Below are 12,116 nucleotides of genomic sequence, written 5' to 3'. Positions count from 1 at the left end.
TAACCACTGGCACAAAAAAATGTACCTAAATCTTTACACCCAGACCCAGCCAAACCACAGAATTGCCAAAGAGGAAAATGCATAGCAGATGTGCATGTTTTTGCTTACTTGACGTTAGTGCTGTTTGCCTTGTTAAGTTTCTACAGAGATGATTGAGAATTACCTCTCAACCAGGTTCCTAAGAGCTTGTGAAGGACTCTCAGGCAGAATTAGCTCTGCACAAGGTTCTGAGGTGTGCTGCTGGACAGAAGGAGATTAATAGAAACTGAAGGGCAACAAACTAGATTGAACAGTTCTGAGGTTTTATAGACCTATAATATCATGAACATATTGTATTTTATAAACAGAAAAAAACCTAACATGAAGGAAGAGTACTTGCCTCCTCCTCCCACACAGCTAGGCCTGACCTTCCCTGCCTAGCTTCTACAGCGTGGAAGTCCTGGCCTTTCTGTAGAAGTTTGCAATGCTTCCAGATAGAGGTAGTCCTGCTGGGCCCCAGCATCATCACTGTCCATCTTTTGCTCAGCCTAGCTTTAGGCACTCTGTAAGCCTGGCCTGTCTGCTTGCCCTAGTATTCTCTCCATCTGCTCACCATATGTTGTAGAAAGGCTTTAGCTTCAGGGAACAGAAAACCTGATGACTCCATAGGCTTTCCCTTCTCAAGGACAACTGGTTCAGGGAGGATTGGATCAGATTGCTAGGATGGCTATGGACATTAGAGGGCCGGGTTCTTTCTGCCTTTTCATACAGCCTTGCCAAGCTTGAATGATTGCTGATTTCCTTCACATAACAAGATGACTAGGCCAGGTGTGAGTAGTTAGACAGACTAGGGGCTTTACCCAGAGGATTTTTCCTTTTTATCAGGAAAAGAGACTCCTTCCCGGAAGCCCAATCCCTTTTAGTTTATTGGGACATATGCTACCTGGTCTCACTTTAGCTACAGGGCAGGATATAGAAGCAAGTGTACAGATTTTCCAGCCTCCACTGTAGAGGCGACAAGAGAGAAAGGAGGTGGGAAATGAGGATAAGAACTGGCCCCTCAGAAGTATTTACCACACACAGTTTCCAAAACCACATCCATTTGCTAGGTTGTCCTCCATGAGTGAGTTGCACAACCCAATTCAGCACTTGACCAGTGGTCAAGTGTTCTGAGGTTGAATGGAACCTTAGAAACTACTTTATTAGTGCCATATTTGGGACAGCTGTAGTATTGCTCCTCCCCAGCTTTCTGGTACACAAAACATTGGTAGGTCAGGGTTTTTACATAATTTACAGATGCAAGTGTGTTTCTGAACTTAAGGTAGGACTTCTTTTTGAACTCTGTGAAAAATCATCTTGTTGGATGGTTCCATTGTCAGCTTGCTACACACAGTCCTCTGAATCTCTAGGTGATTTACATGTCTAGTGGGCATCTTGTGTGCTTTCAGTTCTTATTTAGTCACCAGATCCACAAGCATTATTACATACTTAGTGGATGCATGGCACTGTTACTGCTCGCAGACATGGTTATCCAGACTTCCTACTCTGCCCCGCCACTTCAGGCCTTCTGTACATCCATCCTCGTTGTCAGGGGACCCATAAAGTTAATGTAAGCATCTGCCTCCAGGGCTGGCTTTATGAACATGCCAAGGTACAGTCATCCAGGGCTCCCGCTTGGTTTAAAGTTTTGCTGTCCTATCCAGAAAAACATTATTATTATTATTATTATTATTATTATTATTATTATTATTATTATTATAACAGTACCAGGGTTTGCACTTGCTAGGCAGGTATTATTATTTTTAGATGGGGTCTTGCAGGTTTGTTTTTTCAATGGGGGGGTGGGGCATGGGCAACCTAGACCTCGGTCCACTTATTTACACTTCTTTCGTAGCTGGTATTACTGATGTGAACCACCATGCCCATCTTTTTCTTTCCTTTTTTTTTTTTAAGTGATGGGGTTTTGGTAACTTTTTGTTTCGGCTGGCCTCAAAGGGTATTTCTCCCAATTGCTTCCTCTTGAGTAACTGACATTACAAGCATGTGTCACAAACCTGTCCCTTGAAAACCTTAGTTTTTTAACAAGGGGCCTGCATTTTCATTTTATGCCATTTATGCCTTACCCACAAATTATGCTGCTAATCTTGATTGTTTTTTGGTGCTGGTCCTAGGGCTTGAACTCAGGGCCTGAGTACTGTTCCTATGTTGCTTTTTGCTCAAGGCCAGCAATCTACCACTTGAGCCATAGCACCATTTCCAGCTTTGCAGGGATAGTTTATTGGAGATAAGATTCTCAAGGGCTTTCCTATGACTTCAAACCATGATCCTCAGATCTTAGCCTCCTGAGAAGCTAGGAATACAGCCATGAGCTATATGTATATATGTATGTATGTATGTGCATATGTTATATATGTATATGTGTATGTCTATATATGTATATATACATATGTACCCACATACATACTCCTTTTGCAATATCCCATTTAATAATTGTCTTGTGGGTTCTTTTAAAATGATTTCCTATCATATACCTACATATATTTGGGTCTGGAACAAGGATTTTAATACTTCTGTTAAACACTTCATGGATGGGCTTTTCTGCTCCTCTGTTTCAGATAGAGCTCCCGCTGATTTGTCTTCCTTGGCAAAGCTTGTCTCACTTCTCTGACACATGTCAGGGCCTGGAAAATACTATCCAACTTCCAGATGTTCAGTTGCCAGCAATTTGCATGAACAGAAGGCAGGCTGCACTCACAGCTTTTAGACAGTTAGGTGCAGGCCCTGGCTTCCACTTCTCACCCATGCCTTAAGTGTATTCCAGATATCTAGTGGGTGTCAGGGACCAGTGAATACTATTTCAATCCTACCAGAGCATCTTCCAAGGCTGTCCTGTGGGCCTTATGCTAGTAGTGTTCTTGCTCCTCAGCTGTCCCCTTAGCCCCAGCTCCTCACCTGGTGGCTTGTTTGCCAGAGTGCAGCAGAATGGCAATGCAGACTGAATCCATCCATGACCTTTGCGGTGAGATGAAATCACCCTGCCTTTGCCCTGGTCTTAGATCTACTTCTGCCCGGCATTTTCTGTAAGATGTCACAGTCACCTTCCCAGGCATCATTGGTACTGCATAGCCACATTAGTGAACAGCCTGAAAACATTTCTCTTAGATAAGATTGTCTCCAAGGCAAATGAGGAAGTTATTAATATCCTACTTTTTCTTTTGACGGAATGAGAATTTCAGCAGATGGTGCTTGGAAAATTGTCCACCCCACCCCCGTTGTCGTCATTTCTTGCCCTGGGACAGCTTAGGGACTTGACTTAGGACTAGATCCCTTAGCCTTTCTCTAGCTGGCTGGCTAGCTAGGTTCTTATGGTTCTAGTTAGTGATTCTGTCTGCCCTCACTCACTTCTATTCCAGCCCGGGTGCACATACAATTTTTTCTTAATCTTCTGGTGCATGAATACATTTATCAATTATTTGAATTAAACTCCATCCCAAGGCCCTTGTGTGGAAAAGGAAACAAAATTTGTCTAAGTTTTTTTTTTTCTAAATAACAGCTTGAAAACTCATGAACAAGATACTAATGGACCTGCTGTGCATTAGAATCAGGGGAGTGGGGTCATTAGAGCAAGTGCATGCTAGAATGTGACGTGCTGTCCCCATCAGAAGAAGATTTCACCCACGCTCTCACCAGGAGCTGAGTAGTCAAAACAGCCTGAGCTCTCAGGCACTGTAACTTGGGCATCTGCCTCCTTCATTCTTTCTAACAAATGTCTTATTCCTATGCCTGTCTTTGTTGGCACTTTAGATTTTTCACTTGTGAAAGGATAAGAAGAATTTCATGGGAAAATTTGGCTTTTCTTTTCCTGACTGTCTTGAATGCAAATGGGCTAGCCCTGGCTGGAGTAACACTGTTGATAGCAGTAGGTCCTGATCTGTCACTGAATCATGTTGGAATAAGGGTTAAAGTCACCCTACTGATCATTTTCATGCCTTCCAGCAAAACAGTGAACACAAAACATCACTCACCACTCCAGAAAACATTCTGCCAAGCTCTCTTTAAACCTGACCAAGGGCTGGTGGCATAGTTCAAGTAGTAGAGTACCTGCCTAGCAAGTGCAAAGCCCTGAGCTTGAACCTGGGACCACAAAATCCAAAACAAGTAAAGCTGTTCAAATTATAGGCAGATGGTGGCTGAGATATGGATTTTACAGGATGTTGCCAGTCTAGGATTCTATTATTCTTCACAGAGTTCTTAGAACTAGAGCAGTGAATTGATTTCTAGGCATCATCACACAATCAAAAGAAAGTTCTTAAGCCAAATTTAAACTAAAACTTAGTTTAATTGGACTTTGATATATAGATCTATATGGGGAGAATCTTATTCTCTGGAAACATTTGTTTTAAGCATCCTGTTCTTAGGATACCAATGAAATTCAGGAATGTGCCTGTGCTTTGGAGACTTATAAATCTTTGATTTGCTGCTGTACAAATCATCTGTCCTGAAGTATGATAAATTGATTGTCCATTTCTCTGATTAGGCAGCAGATGGATTTTTGTTTGTCGTAGGATGCGATCGAGGGAAGATTCTCTTTGTCTCAGAGTCCGTCTTCAAGATCCTCAACTATAGCCAGGTATTGTTCAAGTTCCTGTTGGTTGGGGGACAGCTAATGGCAGTCATAACTCCATGTTTCAGGACAATTACATAATGCACACATGAAATCCTTTTACAAAGTCTTTAATTTCTTAACAGAGAACTTTTAAATGTAGGAAAAGAAACCTTTTAATGTTTTATTTCCTCAGTGAAATATCTGACTGAAATATCTGACTTTAATCTTTTGTGCGATGTGATGTGTGTGTGTGTGCACGCATGAGCACACTCATGTGCTAGTACCAGTGTTTGAACTCAGGGCCTGGGTGCTGTTCCTTAGCTTTATTACTCAAGGATGTCACTCTACCTCTTGAGACATACTTTCACATCTGGATTTTTGTTGGCTAATTGGAGATAAGAGTCTCCTGAACTTTCCTGACCAGGCTGGCTTCAAACTTCAATCCTCAGGCCTCAGCTTCTTGAGTAGCTAGGATTACAGGCGTGATCTATTGGTGCCCATCCCTAACTCTAATCTTATCAAAAGTTTTATAGTTTTTTTAATGTAAAATAAGTATCCCGTAACTATGGACTATGTTTGGAGAATGAGGCAACCTGATGAAGGAGAATGGTAACTCAGTACTAGAGGGTAAACTGATATGAAGCTCTGCTGAGCCTCAGCTTCCTGTAAATGTTGATTATCAGCTGTACTTTTTATGATAAAATAAGAGTAACAAAGTTTCTAGAACTAGGCTTTTCCCCAATTATGCCCTCAGAATTTTTCATTTTCTCTTTTACATACTAATATTTGCATGGAAGCCTGGTAGGCAGAAGGACTGAATTAAAATTATATCAATTAGAATGCAAATTTAGTTTTACCAAAGTGTTTGGCTATGGAGCAAGTTTTACCTTTATGTATAGATAAGGGAACTAAGGCATCATATAACTCAAGAGAGGCTTAGATGGGCAGGCTGATGTATGCCTATAATTCTAGAACTCTAGAGGTTGAAGATGACAAGTTCTGAGGCCATGACACATCAAGTTTAAGATAAGACTAGATTATCAAATGACACTCTGTCTTGAAACAATAGATAAACACATAAATACACCTATGAAGAAGAGAAAGGCTTAATGGCAGAGCTGGAAACATCCCACATCCTACGTTCCTCCTTCTTAGGCCTTACCAGGGATCTTGTAGTGGCAGAAGTAAGTTAAAAAGAATACATCCAGCCAAAATATTCTTGCCCTAGAGGTACATGAACTGTTTCTCTTTCATTGGTTATCAAAATCTTCCTGAAGCCTCCTTTACCATATCCGTCTAGGCAAAGAGCCGGGACACGTGTGCAGGTTCACATAGGAAGGATTTGAAATACTCATGCTTAAAAATACAAAATAATGGCAAAAGATGCATAGCCTGTGAGCACTTGTTGCCTGATTTTTTATTCCACCTATAGATAACTTGTCATTTTTAACATTTCATCCCCACAGAATGATCTGATTGGCCAGAGTCTGTTTGACTACCTGCATCCTAAAGATATCGCCAAAGTGAAGGAGCAGCTCTCTTCCTCTGACACGGCACCAAGGGAGAGGCTCATAGATGCAAAAAGTGAGTGGAGGGGAAGGCTGGTGTTTCCTCAGCAGTCCATCCCCATTGCCCCGTGGGGCACCAGCAAGTACAGAGAGGGTGTGCGTCCTGGCCTCAGCTTCCCTCTTCCCACAGCTGCTGTCTGTGGCTAAATGGAATTATCTATGTCCCTTTGGGCTTGTTTTCATTGTAGTCTACATAAAGAAGAAGAATACTCAAATGTCCAAGTTTAATGGAAGAAAGAACCACTTGGATTTGATTCTTTTTGATTTCTAGTCTTTTAATATTTTCCAGAAGCAAGAACTTCCCAAGTTGTACCTTCCTCCAGACTGTACAGGCATCATATCTCTTTGAGTTGCAACCATGTAGCTCAGAAGAAAAAGGAAAGAACATTTCAAACATAAATAGGATTGACCCAAGTGTCTCTTTCTCCTAAGCTTGGCCAAAATGGCTGTTTAGCTCCTCCTAGTTTAGCTTGGTCCTGTCTTGGCTTCCTTTCCACAGCAGTGGAATCACCACACACATTCTCATCCCCTCACCCCTACTCCCACACCTGGTCCTGTGCCTCCTGTGCCAGGCCATCAGGGATCTGTCTTCTCTCATGCCCCCAACTGGTAGGCACATACATCCTGAGTCCATTACTCACTTTTGAGGGGTGTCAAGCAATCTATTTAACCTTTCTGTGCCTCAGAGTTTTCACAGGCAGAATGGCACCCATTGCTTTGACTTGTTGCTAGGATTAAATATCTTAGTACACTACATGAAGTTCTCTGTACCTAGCAGTATTTCAGTGTTATATTAATCTTGGGCTAGGCCAGTCATGGCCTAACCAGTTTCTTGCTTCTAAGTTCTCAGTCCCTGAAGGAATACCATCCAAGAACAGTGCTCGAAAGCATCCTTTTCACTAATGAGCTCTGTGTCTTCCTAAAATCAGATGTAGGTGCCTATTGCATCTTTCTAGGGTCCCAAGGAGAAGAGGATGAATGGTGTTTGGTCCTTGCCTTTGAAGAGGTTAGGAGACAGGGACCCAGATAGCACCCAGATAGCTGCATCTGAGGTGCAGCCATGAAAATAGCACCGGGCATGGAGAGGGATGAGTAATTCTCACGTGGGCGCGGGGACAGGCTTCACAGTCAGTGACAGCAGAGGTGGGTTTGAAAAGATGAATTAACGTTTGTCAGGTAGTGAAGGGAGGAAAAAAAGCAGAGGAAATGATTTGTGGAGCCTCGTGGCCTACTTGGTGCATTTGGAGCAAAGTATGCAGGGTAGGGGCATCCAGTGAAGGTTCTGATTGGCATTCTTGGGAAGTCATTAACAGAGGTGGCGAAATGAGAAGCAGGTGTGTGGGAGGTGCCATGAGGGACCATAGGATGCAGCCATTGGCAGCATGACTACACCTGTTATGACCTGTCTGGTCCTGGCCCCAGGTGGTTGCAGCCACACCAGCCTTGAGTACAGAGAGGCTCAGGGACAGTGCCCAGGCCCTGAGTTCAAGCCCCAGGACTGGCAGAAAAAAAAAAGAAAGATAAAAGAAATAAAATGCAAATGAGACTGGTGGTGAAACTCAACGATAGAGCTCTAGCTAGCCCAGCATACATGAGGCCTTTGTGTAGTTTGAGTCCCAGAATGACACACAAAAATGTAAACTGCAAACATGAGCCACATGTATAAATTTACATTCCTGGTAGCCATGTTTTTAAAAAGTAACAATGAATGCAACATTAATAATATATTTTTATTTGACTTAAAGCTAAACTATTAGTTGATATTTAATAAAAATTTAACGGTCTTTATTTTAGTGCTATCTTTGAAATTCTGTGCAACTTCATTCATTCCTGTTTTTCTTTTGTCCTCCCTCAGTACCAAGGTTTGAACTTAGACTTCACATTTTTGCACAGCTTTCTTGCTCATGGCTGGCACTCTACCACTTGAGCCATATTTCCAGCCCAGCTTTTTACTAGTTAGTTGGAGATGGAGTCTCATGACTTTTCTGCCTGGGCTGGATTCAAACCTTTAAGATTTCAGCGTCCTGAGATCTATAGGCATGAGCCAGCAGTGCCTGTGTGATATCACACTTACAACCATCTTATTTCAGAAAACCCATATCCCATGTGCTTAGGAGCTGCATGTAGCTAGTGGCTGCCGTATTAGACAGCACAAACCTCAAATGGGGTCCAAGAATCTGTGTTGACAAAGTACCTTAGGGATTCTGGCCTCCAGCAAGGTTGTGAATTCAAGGCAATCCCAATCTCTGCCTTCTACTCCAACATCCAAATTTTGCCCATCCTTCAGGTACTAAGTGAAGTTCTTCCCTAGAAAGCACAGGCTGTCTTTGCCATCTGCTTGGCCCTAATCATACATCACTCTGGTCTTATTTCAGTGCCCTTCCATCTCCCTTTCTCACTGGTAAGTTCTTGTTGCTGTGGTGTATTTACTTTGATCCCCAGAACACCTAAATTATTTGTTCAATAGCATTTTCTACATAATCCACAAATATCTCCATATTAATAAAGCACCAATCAAGGGTATCGCCTGAGGTCTAAACTAGGGACAGGCATCGGTGGGTATAGAACAGGAAGACCATAAAGAAGAGGCTTTGCTCATGGTCAGAGCCCTGTCTGACAGACAACACTGCTCTCAGTTCACCACATTTTGTGTGTTGATTTGCAGCTGGACTTCCAGTTAAAACAGATATAACCCCTGGGCCATCTCGATTATGCTCTGGAGCTCGCCGTTCTTTCTTCTGTAGGATGAAGTGTAACAGGCCTTCAGTAAAGGTTGAAGACAAGGACTTCCCCTCCACCTGCTCAAAGAAAAAAGGTACAGTTGAACATTTTTTTCACATCCCATGAAGGGGAGGCTTGCCTTCTGCAGTGGGGCTTTCAACCAATGCTTAGTTTTAGTGCTTCTGGCTGGCACGAATGGCAGCTTGAAGACCTGCAAGCCAGGGATCTGCCATCCCCCTACAGACGAGGGCTGTGAAGAACAGGGGACAAGGATTTGTGACTAGTTTTCCTCTGTGTAAAGTATGTTTGTGTCCTAATGTGGCTGGGAAAGGACACCCTGAGCCATGATTCTGACTGCCACCGGAGCCCCCAGTACTCTGCCCACTTCACCAGTGACCTCACTTTGCTAAGTGCAATGGATGGATTCACTGTTCTCCCCTGTCACTGTGTTCCCTTCCCTGACTTTCCACAAAGCCACATGGTTCCCACTTCATGTCTGTGTCCTCTGCCACTCAGCCTATTCCCAGTTTCCCAGTTCCTTTGACTGTCTCCTTTTCTCTGTTCTGGCCTCCTCTGTTCTGTCTGCACTGTTCCATAGTACATCATGTTAAATCTCATGCACATGCCAGTAACTTCCAAGTTTACATTTCCAGCCCTGGTTTCTCTTTGGAACTTCGGATTTATAAATTAACTGCCTAGAAAATCTACCTGCTTAGATATCTCAAGAGCTTCTCTGTCTAACCTATCTGCCCAAGTGGCTACCTGAGCTGAGCCTTTCCTTTGCTTCTGCTGAGGACCTGGGAGGTATGAGACTCATAGCACCCACTCTCATTCATGAGAGAGTCATGTCATGAGCCCATCAGTGGACCTTGCTGCAAGTGTGTGTAGCCGTGACTCTGCTCCTACTAACACTGAGAGCCCGGCCATCTGCAGCTTTTACATGCTTGCTGCCTTCTACACAGATTCCCCAGTGATCTTTGAGAGAGAGAGAGAGAGAGAGAGAGAGAGAGAGAGAGAGAGAGAGAGAGAGAGAGAGAGAGAGAGAGAGAGAGAGAGAGAGAGAGAGAGAGAGAGAGAGAGAGAGAGAGAGAGAGAGAGAGAGAGAGAAAGAGAGAGAGAGAGAGAGAGAGAAAGAGTGTGTGTGTGTGTGTATGCCAATCCTGGGGCTTGAACTCAAGGTCTGGACACTGTCTCTGAGCTTTTCTACTCAAAGCACCTCAGCTTCACTTATGGCTTTTTGATGTTTAATTGAAGATAAAAGTCTCATGGACTTTCCTACCTGAGCTGGCTTTGACTATAATCTTCTGAGTAGCTAGGATTACAGGGATGAGTCACTGGTGCTTGGCCCAATCATCTTTTTAAAGGGGTCTTTTCATTGATTCCCTGCTTAAAATTCTTTATTGCTCTTGAAGAAAAGTTCAAAATACTTAATATGGTCACATCCTTGCCATACTCAGTGCATTTGCATGATGTTTCTTTCCTGTGCTGCCTGCCTCCTTTTAGGCAAGGCTTCTGCACATGCTGTCACCTGTGAGTGAAACAACTTCTCCTTGCTGCTTCCTTCCTCTCCTTATTTGTTTCTTCTCATGGCACCCAGCAGGTTTTCTTTCTAGTGCTTTCTTCTGGTTGCAGTTCCAGAATTATTCATGTATTTGTCCATGTCTGATTTGTGTTACACTGCATTCCAATAACCAGCTCAGTACTTAGTAAATGCTCCATGATGGGAGCCCACAGGTACTCATCCAAATCAGTCTCTTTCTCTTGATTGGTTGTTTCCCTCTTCAGCATGAATGACACCAGCACCCTCCCAGTCCAGGAAATGAGAGCTACACTTATTTTCTTTCCAATAGTTCTATCTCAGAAATTTCCCTTGCTTTCCCCACAGGCCCTGTGATTATCCAGTCCTCATCTCCTCTTGCTGTGTTCTTGCCACTGGCCTCTGAACCAATTCTGCCTTCTTCCACTCCCCCAATACTGATTCTAGAGCATTCAACCCCTGACATGATTGTGCTGTTTCCCTGCTTGAAACACCATCTGAAACTCATTTCATGTCTAACAAGAACCTAACAAATTTGCTAGGAAATAAACCAAGGGCTGTATGACCTTCTCATCCTGCTTTTACAGCTTTACTCACTAGATTTCTAGTGATCAGAACCTTCCATTTCACTTCAGTCCCAAGGAGCTTAACTGTTTCTTGAATAGGCGGTATCTCTACCTTTGAACATTCTTACCCTTTACCCACCCTAGAGCCTTAACCACTGCCTGTCCTTCTTGGCTATCCTCCTGCAGAGGTTTTCAGGGGTGGGGCCTTCTTCTCTCCAGGTAGATTTATTCCTTCATTGGTATATTGTATGTAATGTCAATGGCTCTAACAAGCTTACTTGTCACTAGTTAACATGGTTTTGATGGTCCCCTTGTGGACACTGAGGCTTTGTTTTTAAAATCTTTTGACTCACTACCTACACCTCACTACCTACACACCATCATCTGCCTTTGCCTCCAGGATCCAAACCCAGCACTGACCCTTATCATAAACTTTGCTTTCTAGCGGATCGAAAAAGCTTCTGCACCATTCATAGCACAGGCTATTTGAAAAGCTGGCCACCCACAAAGATGGGACTTGATGAAGACAATGAGCCAGACAATGAGGGATGTAACCTCAGCTGTCTTGTAGCAATTGGAAGACTGCATTCTCATGTGGTTCCACAGCCGGTGAATGGGGAAATCAGGGTGAAGTCTATGGAATATGTATCTCGGCACGCAATAGATGGGAAGTTTGTTTTTGTAGACCAAAGGTAAGAGTGTGGTCCTTGAGCAATAATTGGAGAGAATTTGCAACTCTGGGTTGAATAGCTATCAGCTGGCTTTTCTAAGAAAAAAAAAAAAAAGAATTTTTTAAAATAAAAGACTTGATGGCCCCTGACCTCATTTATCCCCTTACAGATACTCCACTCCTACTGCAGAGCAGCAGCTTCTGCATAAAGAGGGGAAGAGGGTGAGGATTGATGCTAAAATGACACTCCATAGCATGTCATCGTAAATAGTTTTCCTCGGTGTCATTCCTTGGTACAGAGAGACAGTTATATGGGGGTGGTTTGAAGTCCAATGGCTGAGAGGGTAAACATATTATTTAAATCTGTGAAATGTTTTAGAACCATTACTTTGAATGAGAAACAACTTTTTAATCATGAGTTGTCTAACAAAGTGGTTGCTGGCCATGGAAGTCTCAACATGATTGATTA

General features: G+C 43.0%; 1 protein-coding gene across 7 annotated transcripts in view; it reads left to right on the top strand.

Moving 5' to 3' along the window:
• The window catches only part of LOC138834097 (basic helix-loop-helix ARNT-like protein 1), a 38,558-nt gene that overhangs the window by 14,123 nt on the left and 12,319 nt on the right, over positions 1 to 12,116 (top strand). For all 7 annotated transcript variants that reach the window (XM_070032855.1, XM_070032858.1, XM_070032856.1 and 4 more), the window contains 4 exons: positions 4,517 to 4,609; positions 6,052 to 6,169; positions 8,819 to 8,968; positions 11,423 to 11,669. In XM_070032855.1, the coding sequence (XP_069888956.1) occupies positions 4,517 to 4,609; positions 6,052 to 6,169; positions 8,819 to 8,968; positions 11,423 to 11,669 (608 nt within the window). The remainder of the gene's footprint in view (positions 1 to 4,516; positions 4,610 to 6,051; positions 6,170 to 8,818; positions 8,969 to 11,422; positions 11,670 to 12,116) is intronic.

This window comes from Dipodomys merriami, unplaced genomic scaffold (assembly GCF_024711535.1).
Source record: "Dipodomys merriami isolate MVZ:Mamm:240054 unplaced genomic scaffold, mDipMer1.0.p SCAF_21, whole genome shotgun sequence".
Taxonomy (NCBI): Eukaryota; Metazoa; Chordata; class Mammalia; order Rodentia; family Heteromyidae; genus Dipodomys; species Dipodomys merriami.
This window is presented reverse-complemented; position numbering and strand designations above follow the sequence as displayed.